The 27594-nt window shown below is 43.5% G+C and overlaps 1 protein-coding gene and 1 long non-coding RNA gene across 4 annotated transcripts in view; one reads left to right on the top strand and one right to left on the bottom strand.

The window, feature by feature from the left end:
• The window catches only part of LOC142740410 (uncharacterized), a 43156-nt gene extending 27814 nt beyond the window's left edge, over positions 1–15342 (top strand). The window contains exon 3 of the long non-coding RNA XR_012880648.1: positions 15249–15342. This is a non-coding gene — a long non-coding RNA (uncharacterized LOC142740410). The remainder of the gene's footprint in view (positions 1–15248) is intronic.
• Positions 15343–18868: 3526 nt separating this feature from the next.
• Positions 18869–27594, bottom strand: part of DEUP1 (deuterosome assembly protein 1) — a 40390-nt gene continuing 31664 nt past the window's right edge. For all 3 annotated transcript variants that reach the window (XM_075851474.1, XM_075851475.1, XM_075851473.1), the window contains 2 exons: positions 24808–25039; positions 18869–22744 (listed from right to left, as the gene is read on the bottom strand). In XM_075851474.1, the coding sequence (XP_075707589.1) occupies positions 22559–22744; positions 24808–25039 (418 nt within the window). In that variant the 3' untranslated portion in view covers positions 18869–22558. The remainder of the gene's footprint in view (positions 22745–24807; positions 25040–27594) is intronic.

Below are 27594 nucleotides of genomic sequence, written 5' to 3'. Positions count from 1 at the left end.
GCAGGATGGGAATATAGGAGCCTTCAAAACATCCGCAGCTGAAAAAAAGTTTTGTTTTTACTAGTAAAATGGCTTATTATTGTGAAGTAACGCCATTTATGTATCCAGAAGCACGCCGCTGCACGTCGTCTCAAGGCCGTTGTTGAAACGGCAGAATGTTAATCTGTAGCTGTGATATTAAGGAGGCAGAAACATTGGCTTTTTTGGATTTGTCTTGTGAGCAGATGTGGCTCAATAAGTCTAAAATTCTGCGCTGATGAATTGCTTAATATAGAGTCAAAAAGGCTGGTACAAAATTTATAGCCTCGTCTTCATAACCGAGAGAACAGAACACATTTCTTAACGTGAAAAGACACACGATCTATCCAAGTTTTTTTTCTATATACTACAAATGTTCAAACTGATTTCCATTGGTGACACGGCAGTAGGCAGTAGTCCAGTTCTGTCCAGACGCGTGCCAGCATATCCTGAGATATGGACTCCACTATTTCAGTGATGCATTGTCTTAGCTCGTTCAGATCCTGTGGCTGGGGGGGGTAGATACACTGAGTCCTTGACGTAGCCCCCACAGAAAGAAGTCGCAGGGTGTTGGATCTGGCGATCGTGGAGGCGATTGGTGAATCATTGTTTATAGCGTGGCCAATCCAACGTACCGGTAGAGTTCCATTCAGGTATCGGCCAACATCCAAATGGAGATGTTGAGGTGGTACACCATCCCGCTGATAGTGGAAGATCTGACCAACATAGTCTATCTGTGGCATAAGCCATTCCCTTAACAAGGAGTGGCCACTGATCCTCGGCAAAAAAAGTGACCGTAGTCTTTGCGCCTGCTCATTGCACAGAACACGTTTACTTTGGGTGAGTCCCTCATGTACTCGATAAAGGCACATGGTTTTTCTGAGCCCCAAATTCTAACGTTGTGGCAATTGACTTTCCCACTAAGATGTAAGGTTGCCTCATCGCTGAACACCAGCCTATCGGCGAATTCGTCCTCTACCAATCGGCCCTGCAATTCAATGCAAAAGTCACAGCGTTTTGGTTTGTCTGGGTTCAGCTCCTGAAGAACATGTAATCTGTATGGCTTACAGAGCAGATGTTTTCGTAACATACGCCACACCATGGCTTGTGGCACTTGTAGTTCCATACTAATCAGCCTGGTCGACTTCCTCTGACTACGCTTGTACGCTGCTCGAATCCCGTTCACTGTCTCTTCCGAAGTCTTTGGGCAGCCCGGACTTTTCCCATGACCTAATCATCCAGTCGTTTTGAGTTGCTTCACCCAACGTGAAGCAGTTTCTATGCGGAGCACATTTACCAAATTTGTTCTGATGGTTTCGCTGTACTGTCAGTACAGACCCCGTTCTTGCAAATTCCAACGCGCAAAAAGCTTGTTTTACGGTTTTGATGTCACCGTCTTATGTCACACTATGTAAGCACATTTCACTTTTAGCTCTTGAAAATGAAAGCTGCGCTGTGATTGGTTGCTATGGGCAACTAAGCCCGTTTTGCTTGGATTTTCAGTCACTGGCCCTTTACCACTGATGTTACTTTAACTACAGGCCTTTACTTTTGCACCATACTTTTATAATCGCCCTATATGTCTTCACTGCGGTGGGAGCTCCATATTTGTGATACAGAGAGATCTAAATCCCAATGATAAATGGGAACACAATTCTGTCTACCTGCTGCCACCACTAGGGGGAGCTTACTGCTATACAGAATGGCACAATATGTAGTAAGCTTCTCAGCTCCCTCTAGTGGTGGCTGCAGGCAGTCAGAAATGTATCCTTTAAACAGGTATTCCCATCTTGGACATTTACACGACATCCACAGGATATGGGATTACAAAACATAATATTAACATTCTAAAATAAAATAACCAGTCAAAAATGAACATATTAACTAAATAAATAGACACGACACTGGAATGGTGGTAAAAATATTCTGGCCACGGCCTTTTATCAAGCTTACCATAAAACATTGAATAATAAAAACCATTAACTTTATCATCCTGAATTATTAACCTGGCTTAGGCATAAATTCAAGCCTACCACAAATAATACATAAATGTCCACTCATACTGCCGAGCGACTTACCCCTTTTAACAAAAGGCCATGATAATTAATACAGTACAATCACTCATTAAATTTAGGGAGGGAGGACGGGGGCAGCGAACATTTATTCCAGGAATATGTCAGAAGGTCTGCCAAGACCACTGCATATTCCTGGTTTATATCTACCTAACTAGTCACCTGACCACCCCTTACACCAATCCCTGACTGTCACTAAGGCCCTAAGCTGCCCTCACTGTCTCATAGGCCACAGCTGTGGCCCAATGACAGACATCACCAGGCAGAATTCCCATTCTGCCCTGATACCGGCGGGAAAAATTCCCGCCTAAAAACCAGGGATGTCTGTAATCCCATGTAGAGCCCTCCTAATGATCCGGGTTCTTTCATGCCATAAATGTTGTCTGATAGGTGCAGGTCCCAAAAATGGGACCCACATCTATCTCTAGAAAGGGGCCCCCGTCCTACCTTTTCCCGCTGTCACTGGGCTCCAGCCACTGAGTTACGAAGTGGCCGGGAGTACAGAAACAGTCGAGCTCACGGAGTGGCTTCCATAACTCCCATTGTTTGTTTTTTAGATACATTTGGTGCAATTTGCGCTTTTCTCAATCTCATAAAATGTTGCCGTTTTCTAACGTTATTAGTAAATCTAAAACATTGGCTCACATTTATCTAAAGTGGCGTCTTTTTAGCTGATTTCTAAGTTACAACTCGGCTACTTTACTGACCTATGATGTGACCCATTTGGCTGCTTGCGCCTCCTTTTGATCCATCGCGACGTACATCTCTGCCGTTAACTGCCACCGAAAAAGGCCATACTTACAAATGAACACAGCCAGGTCAGAAACGCTGATGAAGGGGAGTGAGCAGGTGCTTTAAATAATAATAGCCACTCCCACTAGTCTTGAGGGGAGTGGTGTGTGTGGTGCATGGGATGTGTAGTAAGAAATAATAAATGAATAGTGTGAGTGCAAGTGTAATAATATAAGTGAAATATAGGGGGCAGTAATGAGTAAAGTGCCTCAATAGAAATAAATGAATAATGGGGTGCAAGTGTGTGAAACATAGAGGGATAGTGTGCAGATCATGAGGTGCAACGTGTATAGCCAGGTAGAAGCCTATTTGTGACGCCTTGATAATTCATAGAGCGGGCTACCCTGCTTGCTAAGCCAAACAACAACACACCATACTCTCCCAGCATCAAAGACTGGGGATCCTTGTCGTGGATTGCGAGCTTGCATCCTTTTGGCCAAAATGATCACTAATACCCCAGGTATTTTTCATTATTACGTATATTTGCTTCTTTTGGACACAGCCGGGTCTTTGATGCTGGGAGAGCATGGTGTGTTGTTGTTTGGCATAGCAAGCAGGGTAGCCCGCTCTATGAACTATCAAGGCGTCACAAATAGGCTTCTACCTGGCTATACACGCTGTGCCTCATGACCTACACACTATCCCTCCATGTTTCACACACTTGCATCCCATTATTCATTTATTTCTATTGAGGTACTTTACTCATTACTGCCCCCTATATTTCACTTATATTATTACACTTGCACACACACTATTCATTTATTATTTCTTACTACACATCCCATGCACCACACACCACTCCCCTCAAGACTAGTGGGAGTGGCTATTATTATTTAAGCACCTGCTCACTCTCCTTCAGCGTTTCTGACCTGGCTGTGTCCATTTGTAAGTATGGCCTTTTTCGGTGTTTTTGTATATGTCCCCTTGTTTTTATCTGTTTTAACTGCCACACTGGCCAAAATGATGGCACGGTCTATGTGACAGAAATGCAACTTGCGTGTATTTGAGACTGGGGCGTAGCAAACGGCCCCTGTACCTTGCCTCCCCCTTGATCGGACTACCCCCACCCTCCCTTCCCCATTGGACAATTTAAAAAAATAAATAAAAAATGTACGCTCACCTCACTGCACCTGCTCTCCCCTCCGGCTCCCTCAGCATGCCGTGGCTCCTACAGCCTACTGATGCCAGGCAGCACGGCCGTGGTCATTACACCACATTTGTGGCACATGGCCAGCATAATAATATGACACATTTATTAAGAGACGTAGGCCTCTTTAATATAACTTCCTGATCGTACTCCAGCAGAGCAGAAAGCTAAGACTAAGGCCTCATGCACACGACCGTAGTGGTGTGCATGGCCGGTATTTTTTGCTCTGACGGCCGCCGAGTGTCAACCGCGAGCCACGCACGTGGCCGCGTCCATTCATTTCTAGGAGCCTGGACCGCAAAACACGGCCGTAATAAGACATGTCCTATCTTTTTGCGGTCCAGGCACCACAGAAAATAATGGGACCGTAATTCACCCGCAGATTTGTGGGTGAATTGCGGCCGCAAAAACAAGTGTGCATGGGGCCTTAAGGCCTACGCACATAACCGTAGTTTTTATCCGTAATTACGGATAATCTGCGAACCCATTCATTTCTATAGGCCACTGACACCCTTCTGTATATTTACGGATGTGTCAGTGCCGTAGAAATGATCCGCAAAATATAGAACATGTCCTACTCCTGTGCAGACTGCTGCGTATGTGCATGAGACCTAAGTAAATCTGCCCCAGTGTCTCCCAGCAGGGACACCCAGCAATCGGATGTAATCTGTGGAAAAACCTGTCGCTAAAGTCTTAATCGCACGACCGTAGTGTTTCTTACAGTCCGCAAATACGGATCCGCATATCTAGCACGCTGTCCGCAAATACAGTCCGTAGTGCATCCATATTTGCGGATCTGCAAAAAAAAAAAGGAAGGCTACAAATGTCACCAGCTTGTCCCAACCCTTAAGGTCACGATTGCTCAGGTGCCATCCCCTTGGGGAATCCCCTGCCATCGCATAGCAAGGCTTCCGCCATTAGACATCTACAGATACATATCCGTAGCCATCCGCAATTTTGCACACGCCCACAGACTTCTATTGGCGAGTCCGTGCCACAATTGCGGACAGGAATGTTCTATATTTTGTAGATCACTTCACGGTGCGGACACCTATCCGTAAATATATGGAGAGGTGTCCGTGGCCTATAGAAAACTACGGTCGTGTGTTAGTGCCACCACAGGGGAAATTAAGCATTACACTGTACACATACGTATCAATGGGCAGAGTGACCCACTGTAAAAGAAGGTGCGTCTCACTATGGAGTTCAGCAACCTCCTCTGTGGAAGCGTTTCTTGCCCAATAGTTGTCCACCCCTGCCTAGAGGATTGGCTGGGGCCTGTACATGACTGGAAGGATCTGCACCACTCCATGTATCTGTCTACCCAGCGCGTTTCGTTGTTTGTCGTCTGTACCGAGTCTCCGAGACCTGCTGCAGAATAGACTTTGTGCTTTTTCTTTATCATAGACTTATCCACGTAAATGATTAGTCTAATCCCTCCATGCACAACCAGGCCATGTATACATTATTTATATCTTAGTTATGTGGGATTACGGCCATGAATATTTAGTACTACTCTGCGGATAGCTATTTATTTGGATTTAAAGGAGGATTAAGGCCTAGTCTACGGGTAACGTTCATTCATTGTCGGTAATGGTGTTTGACCCCTTGTTTGCTGGACGTGGCAAGTTGGATATTGATGAGAGGTTTTAGCAAGGAAATATAAAGGTAAAGCAGAATGGGTTGATTAACATGGATCGTCTTTAAATAAATATAAAGGAATATGTGGCTGATTCTTTTGGTACTAGAGGATTTAGGCAGGGATTTGTATATAAAATAAAAAAAAAATTTGGGTTTTTTCTTTTTTTAGTTGACTGTGAAAAGCACATGTCTTCTCCTCATGGATTCCTATAGAAAATGGAATTATTCTTTCTAGCACATTATCTATACAGAGGATTCTTTTCAGTTAAAGCAGTAGTCAAATTCTTTTGAAGTGTCATTCAGGGAAGTGCCAGGGTTATAATGTCGGAGTAGGTAGTAAGCAGCGGTGCTATCTGGTGTGCGTGATATTTGTGGGTGTGGTCATGAAGATCTCGTGGGGTTATGCAAATGGAGACGGTGGTAAAGGTATCGCAAAATTTCTCAGCTGCACGGTCATACAAAAAAAAAAAAAGTTAAGGAAATTGAGGTGCTGGTTGCAAACAAGGTTAGTAAGAAAATAAAACGATATAAAAATATATTCTATGTTCAGTCTTTACACTCCCAGACTAAGGCCTCGTTTACTAGAGCATGTTATTCGTCCGTGCGATGCGCGTGATTTTATCGTGTGTCGTACGGACCTATAATAGTCTATGGGGCCGTGCAGACAGTCCGTGATTTTTGTACAACGTGAGTCCGTTGCAAAAAACTCACGACATGTCCTATATTTGTGCGTTGTTCGCATCACGCACCCATTGAAGTCAATGGGTGTGTGAAAACCATGCATGTCACACGGAAGCACTTCCGTGCGAACAGTGTGATTCGCGCAACAGCAGTGAAAAGGATGAATGAAAACAGGAAAGCACCACGTGCTTTTCTGTTTACAAACATCCAAACGGAGTGTCATAATGATGGCGGCTGCGCGAAAAGCACGCAGCCGCGCATCATATGCTGAGGCCACACAGAGCTGTTAAGTGCCTTTTGCGCACGCAAAACACGGCGTTTTTTGCGTGCGCAAAACGCACACGCTCGTGTAAACGAGGCCTAAGCATGAAGTCTTCACTATGACTGAGTAAGGCTGGGTTCACACAACCTATTTTCAGGCGTAATGGAGGCGTTTTACGCCTCGAATTACGTCTGAAAAAATGCCTCCAATACGTCGGCAAACATCTGGCCATTACGTTCAATGGGCTTTACGATGTTCTGTGCCGACGACCTGTCATTTTACGCGTCGCTGTCAAAAGACGGCTCGTAAAATTGCAGCCTCGTCAAAAGAAGTGCAGGACACTTCTTGGGACTTTTTTGGAGCCGTTTTCTCATAGACTCCAAAAACGGCCGCGAAAAACACGAGTTGCTCAAAAAACTTCTGAAAATCAGGGGCTGTTTTCCCTTGAAAACAGCTCCGTATTTTCAGACGTTTTTTGTTAAGCGTGTGAACATACCCTAATAGTAAGGCTGGATTCACACGAGCATGTTTGGTCCGTAAAGGACGGAACTTATTTTGGTCGCAAGTCCCGGACCGAACACGCTGCAGGGAGCTGGGCTCCTAGCATCATAGTTATGTACGACGCTAGGAGTCCCTGCCTCTCCATGGAACTACTGTCCCGTACTGAAAACATGATTACAGTACGGGACAGTTGTCCCGCAGCGAGGTAGGGACTCCTAGTGTCGTACATAACTAGGATGCTAGGAGCCCGGCTCCCTGCACGGTGTTCAGTCCGGGACTTATACATTCCGTCCTTTACGGACCGAACATGCTCATGTGAATCCAGCCTTATTGTGTGATCCAGGGGGATTGCTAGGGCCTTAACCCCTTAAGGACACAGCCTAGTTTGGGCCTTAAGGCTCAGAGCCCATTTTTCAAATCTGACATATTTCACTTTATGTGGTAATAACTTCGGAATGCTTAAACCTACCCAAGCGATTCTGAGTGTTTTTTCGTGACACATTGGGCTTTATGTTAGTGGTAAAATTTGGTCGATATATTCAGTGTTTATTTGTGAAAAATTGCAAAATTTAAAAAAAAATAGAATTTTTCTGAATTCAAATGCATCTGCTTGTAAAACAGATGGTTATACCAACCAAAATAGTTACTAGTTCACATTTCCCATATGTCTACTTTAGATTTGCATCGTTTTTTGAACACTCTTATTTTTCTTGAGCGTTACAAGGCTTAGAACATAAACAGCAATTTCTCATTTTTAAGAATTTCAAAAGCCTTTTTTTTTTTTTAAGGTTCTTGTTCAGTTCTGAAGTGGCTTTGAGGGGCCTATGTATTAAAAACCCCCATTAAAAACTAGACCCCTCAAAGTATTCAAAACAGCATTTAGTTTTTTTTGTTTAACCCTTTAGGCATTTCACAGGAATTAAAGCAAAGTGGAAGTGAAATTTGCAAATTTCATTTCTCTTGCTGAATTTCAATTTTATTTTTTTTCTGTAACACGGAAGGTTTTACCAGAGAAACACTACTAAATATGTATTGTCCAGATTCTGCAGTTTTTAGAAATGTCCCACATGTGGCTCTAGTGCGCTCGTGGTCTAAAACACAAGCCCCAGAAGCAAAGAAGCACCTAGTGCATTTTGGGGCCTCCTTTTTTTTTTTTTTTATAGGCAGCATGCCAGGTTTGAAGAGGTGTTGAGATGCCAAAACAGTAGGAATCCCCCAAAAGTGACCCCATTTTGGAAACGACACCCCTCAAGGAATTCATGTATGGTGGTTGTTACCATTTTGACCCCACAGTTTTTTCACAGCACCTATTTGAATTGGGCTTAATAACGACATAATTTTGTAGTTCAGGCTGTTACGGACGCTGATGAGGGAAAAAGGGGGATTTTTACTTTTCTAACTTATTTTCTTATTTTTACACAACTTTTTTTTTTTTTTTTTTACACTTTATTACTTTGTTCCACTAGGGAACTTGAGGGCAGGAGGCCCTGATCGCTATTCTAATATACTGCATTAGAGCTGTCAGCTACTCACTGACAAGCAAGCATAGTGGGTCCTGACTTAGTCAGGACCCACTAGGCTTCCGTCGATGGCGTAGCCAGAGTCCATTGTTAGGATTCTGGTTGTCATAGTAGGCATTGCCGCCCCCTATCATGGATCGGGCCGTCGATTGTGGCTTAACCCTTAAGAAGCTGCGATGGCTATTGAACGCAGCTTCTAAGGGGTTAATCGGCGGGGGACCTCCGCAATCTGTCCCTGCACATTGAGCTGTGATAGTCTGCTGTCGGAAACTGCAGCTGTCACCGCTCGTGAACGCGCCGGCGGAAAATGGCGCTGCATTTACTCCATGACCTACTATTAGGTCACTGAGAGCGAACGCTCTAGTTAGCATGCCCTAATAGTAGGTCATGGAGCGTTAAGGGGTTAAAAGACCAAGGGCACAAGCCCGAATGCATATGTCTCCCCCAATAGAAAAATATAATAATATCCATACATACAGTGCTGTGAAAGTTTTTGCCCTTTCCCAATTTCTTCTATTTTTGCATGTTTGTCACACTTGAATGCTTCAGATCATCACACTACTTTTGATATTTGACAAAGGTAACTCCAGTCATCACTAAATGCTGTTTTTAAATATCACTTATTGAACAAAAAATGCTGCTCAGACCTATGTGACAAAGTAATTGCCACCTTAGCTACTACATCAACCAGTTAACCAAATTTCAATTGACAATTGGGTAAAATTTTACTGGCCTCAACCAGGCATGATGACTGCCAGATCTGCTGAACTAAACATCACTTATATAGAAGCTATCTGCAATGTGAATCCGGCTAGAAGCGGTTTTAAAGCTGCACATGATGACACGTCCTAAATAGTGTCAAATACGGATGGCGAAGTCACTGAAATGTACCAGTCTGGAAAGGGTTATAAAGCCATTACGAAGACTCTTGAGGCTCCAGTGAACCACAGTGAGAGCAGTTATCCACAAATTGAGAAAAGTGGACCAGTGATGGACATTCCCAGGAGTTCAATTTTAACCAAGAGCGCATTGACAACTCATCCAAGAGGTCACAAAAGAACCCAGATGAAAATCCAAAGAACTGCAGGCCTCCCCTGCTTCAGTTTAAAGAGACTGTCACCAGATTATAAGTGCCCTATCTCCTAAATAATCTGATCGGCGCTGTAATGTAGATAACAGCAGTGGTTTTTATTTTGAAAAACAATCATTTTTGAGCAAGTTATGAGCAATTTAAGATTTATGCTAATTAGTTCTTAATGATCAACTGGCCATTTTCAACTTTTTACCAACTGGGCGTTGTAAAGAGAAGTGAATGATGCTGACCAATCGGCATCATACACTTCTCTCCATTCATGCCCAGCTTGTTTCACTGCACAGCGTGATCTCGCGAGATCACTCTGTGCTGTCACATACTCCCACAGGTCCTTTACCGGAGCGATGGAAGAGTCAACAGACATCGCCTCCAGCCGTGCCAGTACGTTTATCCAAATCTGCAGCGGCTGGGGGTGATGTCTTCCATGGCTCCTGTGAAGAACCTGTGGGAGGAAGTCCCGTCACAGTGTGATCTCGCGAGATCAAGCTGTGCAGTGAAACAAGCTGGGCATGAATGAAGAGAAGTGTATAACGCTGATTGGTCAGCGTCATTCACTTCTCTTTACAACGCACACTTGGTAAAAAGTTAAACGCCCAGTTGGTCATTAACTAATTAGCATACATCTAAAATTGTTCAGAACTTGTTAAAAAATTATCGTTTTTCAAAATAAAAACCACTGTTCTCTACATTACAGCGCCGATCATATTATGTAGGAGATAGGGCACTTGTAATGTGGTGACAGAGCCTCTTTAAGGTCAATGTACACGACTCCACGATAAGAAAGACACTGGGCAAAAATGGCATCCATAAGAGAGTTGAAGGCGCAAACCACTGCTGACCACACAGAACAGAAAGGCTCGTCTCGAGTTTGCGAAAACATTTAGATGACCCTCCCCAATGTTTTTTGTATAATATTTTGCCGACTGATAAGTTAAAGGTGGTGGAACTTTTTGAAATACCTGGGTCTCGTTACATCTGGCGTAAAGCTAACATTGCATTCCACCATAAGAAGATCATACCAACAGTCAAACAAGGTGGTGGTAGGGTGATGGTTTGACATGTTGGTGATAGAGTAATGGTCTGGGGCTGCTTTGCTTCTGCAGGACCTGGACGACTTATCATAATTGATAGAACCATAAATTCTGCTTTCTATCAAAGTCCTGAAGGGGAATATCCGCCCGTCAATTCATGATCTGAAGCTCGAGCTCAGTTGGGTTATGCAGCAGGACAATGATCCGAAGTACACAAGTAAGTCCACCTCTGGCTCAAAAGAAACAAAATTGAAGGGGTTGTCCAGGATTAGAAAAACATGGCTGCTTTCTTCCAAAAACCGTGTCACGCCCGTCCATGGGTTGTCTGGTATTGCTTGGCTTCAATGAAGTGAATAGGACAAAACTGCAATACTACACACAACCTGTGGATGGCTGCGACGCTGTTTTTGGAAGAAAGCAGCTATTTTTTTGTTTAAAATCCTGGTCAATCCCTTTTAAGGTTTTGGAGTGTCAGAGTCCATGTCCTAACTTGAATCCTATTGAGATTCTATGGCAAGACCTTAAACTTGCATTGGAAAACCCTCCAATGTCGCCCAATATGAAGCAATTCTGCAAAGAATAGGCCAAAATTTCTCCACAGCGATGTAAAAGACTACTCGCAAGTTATCACAAACGTTTGATTTCAGTATTACTGCCAAGGATGGCACAACCACTTAATAGGTTTAGGGGGGCAATTTTTTTTTTCTTACATGGGTGATTATAGGTATTGAATAAATCTTTTTTTTCCTCAAAAAAATGGAATGATCATTTAAAATCTGCGTTGTGTGTTTTTTTTTGTTTTACTCGTGTTGTGTTAATCTGAAATTAAAATTAGTTGGATGATTCAAATCAGTTAAAGGTGGGAAATGGGCAAAAATAGAAGAAATCAGATAAGGGCCAAGTAATTTTTCCCAACACTGTACATATATAATGAAATTTTTTTTTTTTTTTTATAATCCATGCTGGGCTATTTAGATACGACTGCAGTAAACTGCCCCTGGATATTACTTTGCAATGAAAATCAGTTCTGTGGGGCATGGAAACTGTATCCATAAAAGATCTGCCCTTAAATTAATTTGCTGCGTCACAAAAACGAAATGGTGTATGATGGTATACCTCTAAATAATAGCGTTGTCATGTAGTTCAAGGGCTAAATAACATTGCCACATACTATACCACCGTGTCTGAAAAATACCAGCATTCGGTAACTGAATAAAACCTGCTGTACAGAGACCAATGTTACCATCATACAGTGACCATATAGTGGTAGATACCAAATCTACACAGGCGCCCTGCAGACTATATGGGTGAATACCTCTGTTAAGTCCAGTGACTCACAGGTGACATTTTTTCTGATTTTGAAGTCCTTCCCTTTTCTTCTCCATCTGACCCAGAACGCCATGACTTTTCTCCCCGCTCCACCATAGTATACAACTGTATCCATGCCCTCCGGACCATACCAGCCACAGTGTGTCTGTGTGTCACCCTGGCACTTTGACACTGTAAGCAAGGCATTCATTTTTGTTGGTTCTACCACTTCGAGCTAATGTTGTTGCAAAGATGTACCGGGGGACTCCTAAAAGTCACGCATGCGCAAGAATGTATACTAATTAAAGTAGGGTAGTCTTGGCATGAGGACACCACTGGTGTCGTTCTAGGTACTGCCCAGTAAAAGTTTTCGTCTAATAAGTCATGTAACACTCAACTAGTAGGTACTTATTTATCCACTAAGTGGTCACACCGTGTATAGTCCAGTGGGTCACAACACCTCCCGGCAGCTCTGAATCCTCACACTCTGCATATTTGGACATATTTTTACATATTATATATACAATTAATCTATATAAGTAGTTGAGTCCCTTTTGTAAATACATTACTTATTTTTTACTGATCCGGAGTTACAGCCTGTATTATACTCCACAGCTGCGTTCACAATTCTGCAGGCTTAAGAGCTGATCTCTCCTGCTGGCTCAATGTCTGTCTATACAGAGCCCGCTCTAGTCATTTGTATACTGAGAGGTCTAGGTTTTTAAACCAGATAAAGTTCTCCAGTATAGGATCTCAATCAAGCTGTTACGGTGTGTCTGACAACAACTTTTTGGACTGTTTCCAATGACGACCATCGAAATTGTGAAAGTATCTCTGGACAAAGAAAAGTAATGTATTTATAAACTGACTTATGTAGCCTATATCTAAACATAAACTTGGTCCTCAAATGTGAACTTACCCTTTAAAAAGTCTATAGCGGAGATGACTTAAGTTGGACCATGGATTGCATTTTGGAGAGTCACTTAGTTATAGAAGTTTTGCCCACAAATCTTTGTAGATTCTCAAATTGAAGAGGAGAAACTAGGACCGCACATCCACATTATTAATCAATAAATACGAACATGAGGTTCTTTGTTAACATTTGGATGAAATTGTATAATTGGCCCTTAAGTGGGTCCCTACTCTATTGGTTGCAGTACCGCATGGCACCACAATACCACACCTGCAGAGAGAGCAAACCAGAGGCCCAGAAGCACCCCTGCCACCAGGCCAAGCCAACTTGTCTCTGGGCCACATCTTGTAGAGGTCCTTCTATAAAATGAGCTATTGGTGACAGGTTATCTTATTTATATAGCATCAGCATATTCCATACAGATGTGCACGGAGTGGGTCTCCCCTTATTTTTGTTGTTTCTTACACATATGGCCTTTGGGCTGCTCTACGATAGTGTTTTTGTTTTTTTTAATGTAAAGCTTTGTCTTATGCCTTTTTTATAGGTGTGTTGTGCCTGATATCTGCTTACTTTCACATGGATAGAAACGGTAAAAGGAGGAGTTTACCGTGCTAGCTCCCAGGATGCATGTGGGCTGTCCCCAAGACTTTCTTTGTAAAAGCACCTTTTCCTTGTGTACTAAATCCAATCAAAGACAAAAGAGGTGTAACTATTGGGTTAACAGACAGAAGGGAGGAGAGCTCAGGAAATTATCTTCTATACTTGTATGCATGCTCAGTGACCGAGTGACCAAAGACCGAGCTCCATAGCCTCAAAAATGTCTGGCTGTGGTTGCTTTGCCCCATTTTAAACTATAGCAGCACTGAAGCAACAGAAACATTCATGTTTTTTTGGGTTAAGGTTGTACTTTAATGTTTCAAGATGTATTGTTTTGGGTCATTTGGATGTACATAATTTAGTCACATAGAAGGGTGATGGGAACACTCAGGGTTACCATGTGCTACAGTCAGTTGCAGCAGCAGTTATTACTACAGAAAAAAATGTTCTAAAGTAAATACAGACTGACATAAGACTGTTTTTTTTACTATAAAACCCTCAGGCCCAGGATGCAGTCTTATTATTCATGTTTATTTTGCACAAACGGATTATTGCATACCGAGTTATTTAGAGACCCGGCTTGAGCAGCCATTAGATACTGGTCCGTGCCAATGTGATACCTTACAAACCGCGCACATCTCCTACAAACCCCTAACGGGCTCTAAGTCCGATGCTCTAAACTTGCACCAAGGGGACACATTCAAGTACAATAGATCGCTAGCCAAGGGAAAGTTGAGTTTGTACAACAACCATGGAGAGGACATGCTCTACTGCTCAAGGCAGGAGTTTTCTAGCACACCCACCACTCTCAGTCCCTGAAGCTCAGAGTCTTTGCTGTCCGACAAACACTCATTCATTTAATTGCCCCTTCCCCACAAATCCCAGCAGTCCCCTCAATCCCCCCCCCCCCACATGCAATTCTTAATTCCAGGCCAGCCAGCAACCCTACCACATATCTGTAGTCCATTGTCTGCTGCTTCTCTTCTCCTGGCTTAATCCCTCACCTCTTTTACTACCACCCAACACTTGCTCTCCAGCCTCTTTTCGTTACAGCCTAGGTAGACAACTGGTTGATCTACTCAGGACCTGACAAAGATCTGTGATGCCTTAAGGTCCTTAGTCAATGATTGGGCAAACGAATGCTCGCTTATGGGTACTCTTCTGGAGGCCGACGATGTCCCACCACAATCCTTGACTCCTCTGTCTGGTCACCTTGATGCCTTCAGCAAAAATTGTGATTATGAGGTTCTCAGATGTCAACTCTCTTCCTTGAAGACCCTTTGATTTATTTTTTATACAGTGAGGAATCGATTGTTACAAATACCATTGGCACTCTACTTCTGCAGATGCCTAAAGGAACCATGGTGCACCAGGAATGGGACCATTTTCTGTAGTGGTTGACCCTGTCCATGAATGATGGCACAAGGAGCAGGTGCAATCTGTATATGTTCATATACAGTTGTACTTTTTGCTTGTAGAACAGCTATCTCTACAATATCCTGGGAACACGATGTTACATACCATGTCCCATTGAGTGGGCCAAAATGGAACCAGTACCTTTAACAGGGAACGTTCATAAACCCGATGCTTCAGCCAACTCATCGGATGGAGCATGCATGATATGTTGACTACTCTATCCATTATTAACACCATGCTTCTTCTCACTTTCCAGATCTCCAGCTCCTCTGCTGAGTATTACGGCCGATACACGTATCGTTCCACCACCTTATTGGTCCACAGCGTGACATCCTTGAGGCCGCCACCACCATGAGACAACTAAAAGGAAAAGCTAAGAAAGAGTCTTCCAAGGATAAGAAGGAGAGGAAACAAGCCATGCAGGAAGCACGGCAGCAGATCACCACTGTTGTGCTTCCCACACTCGCCCTCGTGGTGGTATTAATTGTGGTGTTTGTCTACGTGGCAACGCGTCCAAACACAATCGAGTAATGTGTATTCCCCTTCTGTATGGGTACAAAATGCTTCGTGCCAATCGAACCAAATACAACTTTTTCTATATTGACACTTTGGAAGAATCCGCCAGTCATCCACAGTGGTTTTATCTGATTGATTTCACCTCTCTCCTTTTTATTGAATGTATATTTAAAAAAAAAAAAAAAAAAAAGGGGGGCATGAACAAAAAATGTGCCATAACTTTTATGTAAAAAACAAATCCCTTGTGCCTTTTTTACAACTGATTTTAGATATACCAGCTTAGACAAAAAATGATTTTTAATGAATTGGTTCACTTTCAACACACTTGCTTTATTCTGTCTCCGTTGCCAAAGGACTCTACTCTGACGTCAGTGTAATATATTGTACCCTACATCCCTGATATTTATTTTTGGAATAAAGAATGGAACATCTGTTACCTCCTGTTTTTTTACATAAGATACAACTGTTCTATAAGATAACTGTTTCCATGCGCCAAGATGGCACCAGATGTATTTGCAGTGAAGACTTGAAAGGTATATTACTGCATTGCTTAATACTTGCGTGCACTGTCATGAGCAAAAGAAATCCAAAAAGGAGAAGCGGGCGACATTTTTTTCTTTTAATTGTCTGGCTTTCTTGCTGCCATGCTTTATCCACAGTGCAACGGCTTGCGGCAGAAGCCTTCCAGCTTCAGGCATATTATGACACAAGCCTCCCGGTTGGGCCTCGGTAGCCTCCCCTATGCCATAAGCATCTGTGTGAGAGTTGTAGATTTTGTGCTAAAAGCGGGAACCAGTTTTTGGCACAACATATATGATGTGACCCGCACAGCCATTACTATGACCTTAGGCTGGTTCACACAATGTAGATCTAATGCTTTAAGTAAATCTACACTGTGTGAACTAGGTCTTAGTATGTGTTATTGTGCGGTATGTTTTTAAAGAAACCGTTCTTAGAGTGGCCTCTACAGAAAACTGAAATGTGTTGCTACACGTAATGGCCACCGATTTCAAAGACTGTTTTCCCCCCATTTAAAGTCTGAGCAAATAGACAAAACAAAGTTGCAGCTTGGAAAGAGCCAAACCACTTACTTACGTTGGTTACATGCTGCTGTTTTTAGAGGCCGAATAGTAAGGCTATATCAACGACAGTGAAAAATGGCCGTGTGACGGACATTTTATTAACTGCTATCACACGGCCGTTTTCAGAATGTAGCTGTATTCACACTGTTTTTTTTTTTTTTTAGCTGACCGTGCATACTGGCAGTCAAAAAACAGGACTTGTTCTATTCTTGGCTGTTTTCACACCCGGACGGCCCCCATAGAACTCAATGGATCTGTTTTTCATTAATCAATTCTAGTGACGGCCATTAAAAACTGATCCTAGCCGAGGATTCCCTAGGCACAGCGTTACTTTAAGTGCTGAGCCCAGGGAAGCCCTTGGCGTCACTGTCCGTATATGGACAGTGACATTAGGCGCTTCAAATGTGGGAATCCCCGGCCAGAGCATTACTAACACTCCGGCCGGCGATTCTGCTCCTGAAAGGAGCCCCTGGTGTCAGTGTCCTCATACGCTGGGAAAAAACTAAATTTATGTGGACAAGTCTTCTAGAACAGTGTTTCCCAAACTGTGTCGTGACCCCCTCCCTGGCGGGTCCCGATTTCAACTGTATCTGCGTCCTCCGGTAAAGTTTCTGTGGGACTTACTCACACAGCACAGCGTGGACATGAATGAAGAGAAGTGTATGTCACTGATTGGTCAGCGTTAAAAGTTAACTGCCCGGTTGGGCATTGTCATTAGCATAAATCTAAAATTGCTCATAACTTGCTAAAAAATGATTGGTTTTCAAAATAAAACCACTTCTCTACATTACAGCGCCAATCAGATTATGTGGGAGATAGGGAACTTATAATTTGGTGACAGAGTCTCAAGTCAATTCCGTTATCAGGATATCTTGTTCTCACCCATTGGCAACTTTTCTACCTTTTTTGGGTCCCATGAATCTAGCGCAGCGTTATTGCTCCCGTAGCGCAGATGTGAACAGAGCCTACAACCAGCTTGTAAATGCACCCTCAGGCCTCATTCACACAGCTGTATTTTTAAGCCAAAACCAGGAGTGGAGCCGGAAAAGTGGAATGGAAATATGTATCTCTTCCATCTTTTGTCTCACTAAGGCCGCATACAGCCGGCTGTATTCAATCCGTGATATACGGACCATGTGTCGGCTGTATTTCCCAGACCGAACACAGTGCAGCGAGCCGGAATCCTAGCATCATACAGTAGTTATGAATGATGCTAGGAGACCCTGCCTCCCCGGGTAATACTGTAATCATGCTTTCAGTACGGGACAGTATTCCCACAGGGAGGCAGTGACCCCTAGCATCATGGATGACTATTATGCTCGGGGCCCAGCTCCCTGAAGGGTGGTTGGTCCAGGAAAAACGCCCGACATGCGGTCTATCACGGCCGTCTGACTGAGGCCAAATACTGATCTAAATACGTAAGGCCCTGTTCACACTTTTTTGTTTGTAAAAAAGTCTGCCTCAAAATTCCATCTGGACTTTTGAGGCAGATTTTGACTTGCCTGCACGTTGTTTGCCATGTTTTTCGGCGGCAGCCATTGAGCTCCGTGGGCAAAAGACACAGCGAAAACAGCTTTCTGCCTCCCATTGATGTCAATGGGAGGTCAGAGACGGAAACGCCCGAAGATAGGGCATGTCACTTTTCTACCGCTTGCTGGAAAAAACAACACCTCCGCCCACCATTGAAATCAATGAGGCGATTTTGAGCATTTTTTTGGTACGGTTTCAGTGTCAAAAAACAGCACCAAAGTATTCGGTGTGAACTCCCCCCTAGGTGTCAGAGGCCGTTAGGCTGCTCTCAGACGGCCAATCAGTAATATGGGTCTGTAATGCGGATGGAATATTAATGCATTAGGATACGCAATATGTCCGTAATAGAGATCTGTATTACGTATGTTGACAAATACGCTTGTGTGAAGCTGCCCTCTGAGAACATTCACACGCGGAAGACATATCGGATGTGTGGAACAGATTTTTAGTCACAGAAACTTCCGCAACAAATCCTGTGCGTTTAGCCACTTTTTTTTTGTGGCTAAAAAGCTGCGAGCAGTTGTTTCTTTGGTGTCTATAGTGAAATATGCGCACGTGTACATGAAGTGTATTTGTTTGTAAGGTTTTATTGCTATTTTTTTTTGTTTAAACTGCACCATGCCATGTTTAGGTATGGCGTTTTTCTTCATAGGCTCAATACATCTTCAAAAACGCATGGGAAAAACCATGGTATAAAATAAACCAAGTTTAAAAAAAAAAAAAAAAAAAAAAAAAAAAAACATGGGCAACTTAGTATAAGAATGCAGCTTTGGTTTGAATTTAATGTACACAACATATACAAATAAACCAGTATAAAATGTCTGTTTTTAACCCCTTCCCCCTGCTGGCATTCTGGGCCCTAATGTCCAAGCCATTTTTTAGATTTTTCCATTGTCACATTCGAAGAGCTGTAACTTTTTTATTTTTGCGTCGGCATAGCTGTATAAGGTCTTGTTTTTTGCGGGACGACTTGCAGTTTTTATTGGTACCATTTGAGAGTAGATGCGACTTTTTGATCACTTTCTATCACATTTTTTTTAAGTCAGGATTAACAGAAAACAGCAATTTTTCCATTGTTTTTTATTTTATTTTTTTACGGCGTTCACAGTGCGGGTTAAATAATGTAACAGCTTTATAGTCGGGGTCGTTACGGACGCGGCGATACCAAATATGTGTAACTTTTTTGCTTTATTGTAGTTTTTTTTAATAGTAAAGCATTTTGTAAGGGGAAAAAGTGGGTTTTTCATTTTTTTTTTTTCACTTTTTTTTTTTATTAACTTTATGAAACTTTTTTTACTTTTTTACTAGTCCCACTAGGGGACTTCCCTATCCTCCGATCGCTATTATAATACACTGCAATACTTTTGTATTGCAGTGTATTACTGCCTGTCCGTTTAAAATGGACAGGCATCTGCTAGGTCATGCCTGCGGCATGATCTAGCAGGCATTCGCTGCAGGCAGACCTGGGGGTCTTTATTAGACCCCCGGCTGCCATAGAAGACACAGACACTCGGCGATTTTATCGCCGGGTGTCAGTGAGATGAGAGGGAGCTCCCTCCCTCTCTCCAAAACCATTCAGATGCAGTGCTCGCTATTGTGCACCGCATCTGAAGGGTTAAACAGGTGAGATCGATACTAATATCGATCTCACCCGGCAGAGCAGGGACGCCCTCAGCTGCTTCTGGCAGCTGAGAGCAGGGAGATTTCACGGCTCCCTGCTCTGTTTACTTTATTCTACAGCAGCGACGTAGTTTGGCGGCGCTCTAGAATAAAGCCCACTAATGACCGCCGTAAAAAGATGTATCGGCGGTCATTAAGGGGTTAATGTTATATATATATTTTTTTTTTTAAAGATAGCTGTAAAAATTCAAAAAAATAAAGTAAAATCCAAATCCTATATCAAAAGGGTGTTCCCATCACGCAAAGGATCCATAGGATATGCCATCACTTTGCGACTGTCGGGACCATCTCCCTGCATAGTCGGGTGGTCGGGAGCACCGGTGTGCAGGAGAAGCCCGTGAAGCTAAATCAGCGCAGGAGCCCGTTCATTTTCAGGATATCCTAGCAATATGACATCACTTTGTGAGATGGGAATAACCCTTTAACTACTCCCAAAACAGTTTAGCTTTACATCGATTATCTCCAAATAAGTCGAAAATAAGAACGTGAATAAATCCAGTATGAGCCCCGCCGACCCGTCCACAGGTTAATGCCATTATTTTATGTCCGGCGGGACTATTCTTGTCACAGAGGAGCCCATTCCTTAAAGGGGGTTTCCATAAACAAGTATTATTATTGTTTAATGAAAAGTTCTGCAACTTTCTAACAAACCTTGTGTTTCCATTCCTAATTTTTGTTCAAGATCTTTGCTTGCAGCCAGTGAATCTAAACATTCTGGTTTATATCCGAAGGCTGTAAACCTGCCCTGATCATGCCCAACTGACACAGGACATGCATCTTGTTACAATATATCATCGCTTACTCTTGTTAGGAGCCCTGCACCTGTGTGAAAGACAGGTTTTCAGCCGTTGGACAATGTTTCTATTCACTGACATTAAGCAGAGAAATTGAGACAAAGTATATTAGAATAATGCTCAACTTTTCAATATAGAGTACTTAAGCTTTATTTCCATACAGTTGGACCCACCCCATCACTCAGGAGGAGGTCCTACTCGCATGGAACCAAAGCTCTGGACATTGCCCATGATATATTATAACGAATCACCTCTTATATTATCTGAGTAAGGCCTCATTCACACGACAGGGTCCGAGGGTCAGACAATAAAATCGACCCGTTTTAAATGCCCGATTTTGACCCGTTTTTTTTCCTGTCCGTTTTAAAATCAGATGAATTTCATATAAATTTGTTGCCACACACAGCCCTCTGTAGATAATGCCACCCATCCCCCTGCAGGGTACACCCATCCCCCACTTCCAGGAGAAGTCACTGACTTTAATGTCCATATATGGACAGTTTAGTCACTGACTTCTCCTGTAGCAGAATTCCCTGCCACAGGGTGGGGGATTCCGCTTCTGAAGTGAGTGACATCGCTGTGTCCATATATGGACAGTGTAGTCACTCACTTCTCCTGTAGCGGAATCCCCAATCCCCGGCCGGGGATTGGAGATTCCGACTTCTACAGGGAGCAAAAAAAAAGACCCTCCTCCTCCTCACATGCACTCTGCACTGTGAGGAGGGGTTGGAGGAGGAGGAGAGAGCGCGAGCGACGGAATACATGGCCATCACTTGGGACACATTCCGGTGATGGCCGTGTATCACCCGGGAAAACGGCTGAAAATAGGGCATGTCCCATTTTTGACGGCCAGGTTTCCCGGGCCGTCAAAAAATCGGTTGTGTAAATAGCCCCATTAGGGGTCTATTGTTCCTAATGCAGCCGGGTGCCGGACGATTTATGAACGGCCGTCACCCGGCCGGGCAACCCTGTTGTGTGAATAAGGGCAAGAGGTCAGTCATGTCCTTCATTGTGTTTGTCCCCAGACAGAGCGATGCAAATACACCTTACAAGGTTGACATGACGATGTCAAAGCCAAAGTCTTCAGTCCTAGGGACATCCCTATGCTGGGCGCACGGCCTCAGACATCATGGAGTTCAGTACCTCATTATTAAAGGGGTTGTCCGGTTTCAGCAAATTAATGTTATTCTTTGTGTAATGAAAAGTTATACTATTTTACCATATACTTTCTGTATCAATTCTTCATTGGTTTCTAGATCTCTGCTTGCTGCCATTAAATAAGAACCCTTACTGTTCATTTCCAAGGGATAAAAATCTGTCCTGGTCATGTGATGGACACACAGGGGCACGGCTCATTAGGGTGTTCGTCCCATCCAGGTTTAACATTTTTTTTTTTTTACAAATCTCATCCACCTGCTACGGAAATTTTTTGCATGGAAAAGAAAAAAAAAAAAAACAACCTTCGCTGCGTAATTTTAAATCTGCAGCCTGTCAATTTCTGTCGCAGAATGAACACAGATATGTTGCAGATTTTAAGTTAAAATCTACAATCAAATCTTAGGGTTTCAGATCTGCAGCGAAATCGGCAAGTGCAGATTTGAAATGAATCAGCAGGAAAATCCACCCCCAAAATACGGATTTGTTTCACAGACTTCCCTGTGGATTCTTGGATGGCTTTGCAGCGGAATCATCTGCAGCAAATCTGACCGATGTGGACTGAACCTTACAGTACGGAAGTCAGAGCGGTGTCTTGTAACCAGTTATGCAGCTGTGCGATCACATGATCAGGATAGATTTATATCCACTAAATAAACAATGAAGGTTCTTATTGAATGACTGCAAGCAGAGATCTTGAAAACAATACAATAAATACAGAACTGGATAACTGTATAACTTTTTGTAATACAATAAATAACCTGGATGTTCATGCCGCGTACAGTCCTGGACACATACTGCAGCATCCTCTATCGGGAAGATACAGGGTAGTAGTCACTGTGGCTGTGACATGTAAATCTCTTCACTGTGTGCGCAGAATATCGCTGCAATTCTTCAATGTGCGAATTCAAGATATTTTCAAAGTCCAGGGCTCGTCTGTTCTCCTCATGTAGGAATCTCTCTGCCGCTGATACAAGGGATTCTTCTGTGTCCGGCTGAAATAAAACAAGACGGAGGTGCTGGAGCACAATTGTGTTTCTTTTCCTTTATTTTATAAAGATTTATTAGGAATGGCTTCTCCAGGAAGATACATTAATTATCCGTAGGATAAGTCATCAAATGTGTGATGGGTGGGGGTCCAAGCCCCAGGCCCCCCCCCCAAGATTAGCAGGGCCACGGCCCCTTTATGTTTCATCCAGGCTCATCGGTTCCTCCATACGCACTTTTGTGCCTAGTACTGCAGCTCCGTCCCATTCACCATCCCTCACCGATCACATATCGATCTATACTTCAAATAGGCCTTAAAACCCCTTTAATGATTGTTTGACATAAAATCCTGCAACTTAATTCAAGATCTCTGCTTGCCAGCATTCATTGCTGAAGGCCCATACAGATTTAGTTCTACTTGCACACAGCTGAATATGTTACAATGTGTCAAAGAATTCCCTGCACCTGAGCACTCTCCCTCTATGTAGCACTTGTGGCTTGTCTGCATCCTGCTGGGAACTGGTTTTTACCTGCCCATTTAGTAAGTATGGCCCTTTTTGTGTTTGGTTTTTTTTTTAAACATTTTTTAAAGAATTCCCTGTGGAGCCAAATATGTGAGCAGCACAAATCACTCTCCTTCCCTCGAATCTAGCCAGATAGCACTTATCTACACTGATACATTGAAACAAACACTCAGATGTGCGAGTAGGAGGTCAGGATGGGTTTCCTCTGAATATCAAGCTTTCCATTCATTGACAGCATGTAAAGATCTTGAAATGACGGCCACTGTGAATACTCAGCAGTCAATGGTGAGAATGGCAGGACTCCCCTCGTGTACATCAGACTAAGGGCTTATTTAGACGAACGTGTAACACGTCCGTGCAACGCGCGTGATTTTCACGCGCCTCGCACGGACCTATGTTAGTCAATGGGACCGCGCAGACTGTCCGTGAGTTTCACGCAGCGTGTCCGCTGCATAAAACTCACGACATGTCCGATATTTGTGCGTTGTTCGCGCATCACGCACACATTGTAGTCAATGGGTGCGCGAAAATCACGCGCACCACACGGAAGCACTTCCGTGGGACGCGCGTGATTCGCACAACAGCAGTCAAAACTATGAATGTAAACAGAAAAGCACCACGTGCTACAAACATACAAACAGAGTGTCATAATGATGGCGGCTGCGCGAAAATCACACAGCCACGCATCATACACTGATGACACACGGAGCTGTTAAGTACATTTTGCGCGCGCAAAATGCAGCGTTTTTTGCATGCGCAAAACGCACATGCTCGTGTAAATGCAGCCTTATTCACACGAACGTGTCAGTTTTGCGCACTTAAAAAACGCTGCGCTTTTGTTGCATTGCAGTTCCATGTGACATCTGTGTACGGTGCGCCTGTGCGTTTTTTAGGCACGTATGTCATGCGTTTTTTTGTTACGTCAGCAGAAAAAAAAAACTGAGGTGGTGGCATTTGTTTTTCGTCATCATTTCTATAGCAACTTGTGCGTGAAAAACACAGACAGCACAAGGATGATGACCGTGTGCTGTCCGTGATTTTCACGCACCCACTGACTTCAATGGGTGCGTGATGCGCAAAAAACGCACAATAGGACAAGCGGTGAGTTTCACGCAACGGACACACGCGGCGGGCAAAACACTGAATGTCTGAATGGCCCCATTGAATTGCATAGGTCCGCTCGTGTGAATAAGGCCTAACTAGGAGTCCGCTGTATTCTTTGTTATGCTGTATTACCCAAGTGGCACGATAGTGACCCATACTATGCAGCATATTCAGGGGACAAGTCCCGTTTCATTTGGGGGCCCCTCTGATATTAACATGCCCTCACAAGGCGCTGTCTGAAGTGGGCACCCCCTTTAAGGCCAAATGACCATATAAGTCTGTGGTCTCGAATCTGTGGCCTCCTGGCTGTTACAAAACTACAACTCCCAGCATGCCCTGACAGCTACAGAAGTTGGTGTTGCAATCGCTGGAGATTCACAGGTCGGATACCACTAATATAAATGACAAGGAAAGCGGTTAAATAACTCATGAATGTCACCTACCATTACGAGAGAGTCTCCTGACCGATCACACACGAAGAGGGAGAAGTCGGTGAAATCCATCTCTGGAAACTGATGGTCATTTTGTGGCGAGTCCGAGCTCCTCAAGTCAGGCAAGATGAACTCCAGACATTCCTGGTCCACCAGCAGGCTGTCACACGGACGGTGGCAGCTCAGATTATTATTTGTGTCATTATCGGTCATCTTCAGAGTCGGCTCGTTTTGCTCATTTGATCTGATGAATATAAAAGCTAGATTAAATGAATGGCACGTTTATGAGAAAGGGCCATAAATGCCCGATTGGCTGACATACCCACCAACCAGAAGCGTAGATGTCCAGTACCTGCCGGAGAAGGGACTGATCATTAGGCTAGGGCTCTATGACAAATTTTGGTCATGTTGCAGGTTACCGCAACTGTCACTTAACCTCCCTATAGGGAAACAATGAGGTTACGGCCACCGGCAATTATACCGTGACCAAACATTGCTGTGGAGACGAGTCATGGTGTTCAAACATATAGCAGATGGGTAAGTAGTCCATGACAAGTACCACAACGGGGGTGTCTGTTGAGCATTGTGCTTTTAAACTTCACATTAAAATCAACAGGACTGTAAAGAAATTGCAGACTAAGGCCAAAAAGGGGCAAGGTGCCCTCTAGAGAGCTGCCGTCCCTTCCTCTAGGGTAGTGGTCTCCAACCTGTGGCTCTTTGTTGAGAAACTACAACTCCTAGCATGCCCTGACAGCCTGCAGACTAAAGCGGAGGAACAAAGCAAAGTTCTATCAAATATGGTAAAGGGCCAATTCACACCGGGATCATGTGGAGATCTGCATTATTCACTTCTTAAGTGCTCAGAATAAATAATGTAGAAGTAGAAGACTCCGTCACCTCTGGATGCATCGAGATTTCTCATTTTCCTAAAAGGCAGTCACCCCCCTCTCATTGCATGTTGTATTAGCATACATATCTCTGTGAGGACAGAACACGTTCCTCCATAACCATGGTGAGAGATCGCTGTAGTGCCACCATCCTGCAGCGACCGGTCTCCTGTAATGCAGATTTTTATACATAGATTGTACTTGAAGGACAGATTGAGTAGCCTTAGCGGTCACAGGAAAGCTTTGCCTATGATACTAGATTCAATCATGCCTAGATTACCTCGATTACTGTGGATTTGAGATCACAAGAACCTCATGTCATTAGGGTCAAATACTGTAGTTCCCATGAGTAAAGGGTTGCTCGCTATGGACAATCCGCATTTCTTAGAGTCCGCCCCCCCTCGATGAGAAGCTGATCGGTGGGTTTATGCTGCTGGAAACCCTGGCGATCACAATCTGTGGAGGAACCTGGGTGAAAGAGTTTGATTCCCCTGCAGCGCCACCACAGGGGAAATTAAGCATTACAAAGTTTCCATTGAAATGAATGAGGTGTCCATGTAATGTACCGACGTCATTGTCCTCCAGAGCAAGTGGCACTCAAGAGCTACTCCTGTGGCTCCTCTGTTCTGTCTAGTAGATGAATTAGTCCTGAAGAGTGACTTATACACAGGCAGAGATGAGAGGGGAAGGGATTTAACAGTCCTCAGTGTTGTAGATCCATGAACCAGGAAGATCAGGATTAATAGTCTTCGTTTAACAGAGCCCCAGTGCATGGAATTGAGGGAGGATACAGGGTAACGGATATCACTACGTTCATTCACATATAGAGTAGGACTAGAATACGCATGTCTCGATTATCTACTAACCATATGTTCATAATCATCTCTGTATATGAGTCGCTGTTAATTATTGAGAAGTTTTAATGAGATTCATGTTCATAAAACGAGTAATTACTATATAACACAAACCTATACGTGTCCCAGACTCCTGAGAAAGACAGTAAGTCCGGATTCACACAAGCGTGTGCGTTTTTTACTTCAATGGGTGCGTGATGCGCGAGAAACGGCCAAGTATAGGACATGTCGTGAGTTTTACGCAGCGGACACACGCTGCGTGAAAATCACGGACAGTCTGAACGTTCCCATTGCCTAACATAGGTCCGTGCGATGTGCGTGATTTTCACGCGCGTATCACGGACGTTAAATACGCTCGTGTAAATAAGGCCTAAACGATCGATAGAGTAGTCATCATCCATTTCTAACATTGGAAACTGGAGATACGAAGATTTTTCTTATTTGAACTACGGCTTTACCGAATATATAAAGAAAAACTATTAACCTCTTAAAAGGGGCCGCCAAGTTTAGATAACTTATAATATACCTTATTAGGGAATTCTGGGTTAATAGAGGGGGGTCCTCATCTCTAGAGTAGAGAATGAATACAATGAGTGTCTCGCTCTGGAGGACCTGTCCTGTGTTACATAGACAACCCATTGATGTAACAAACTGCCCCCAAAAAACTATCACATGCAACTTTTGTGGCCACTTATCAAATTTGTAAAGGGACGAGAAAAATCGGTGGGGTCTTCAAGACGTAGTTTGGGCCATAATTAAAAATAGCTGAGTGACGGAAGTTTTGTCACAAATATATTTTCTGACAGCAGTCGAGCAGTGAGGAGGATCTGGGGGTTCTGGACCCCCGTTCTCACGATTGGTGGGGGTCCCAAGTGATAATTTTTTATAAGGATGCAGCCGACTGACTACTATTATTCCAACAGTTTTATTTTATAAACACTTTATCTACTGCTCTGTGATTATTATTTAGCTGCCTATAATCCACAAGGAAAAGCTGCATATTAGAATCCACAATCGATAATTAGAGAAAAGACTCGATTCTGCTGCTGCAGCAAACT

Source organism: Rhinoderma darwinii, chromosome 2, assembly GCF_050947455.1.
Source record: "Rhinoderma darwinii isolate aRhiDar2 chromosome 2, aRhiDar2.hap1, whole genome shotgun sequence".
NCBI classification, from domain to species: domain Eukaryota; kingdom Metazoa; phylum Chordata; class Amphibia; order Anura; family Rhinodermatidae; genus Rhinoderma; species Rhinoderma darwinii.
The sequence above is the reverse complement of the archived record's forward strand: the minus strand, read 5'-3'. Positions and strand labels throughout refer to the sequence as shown.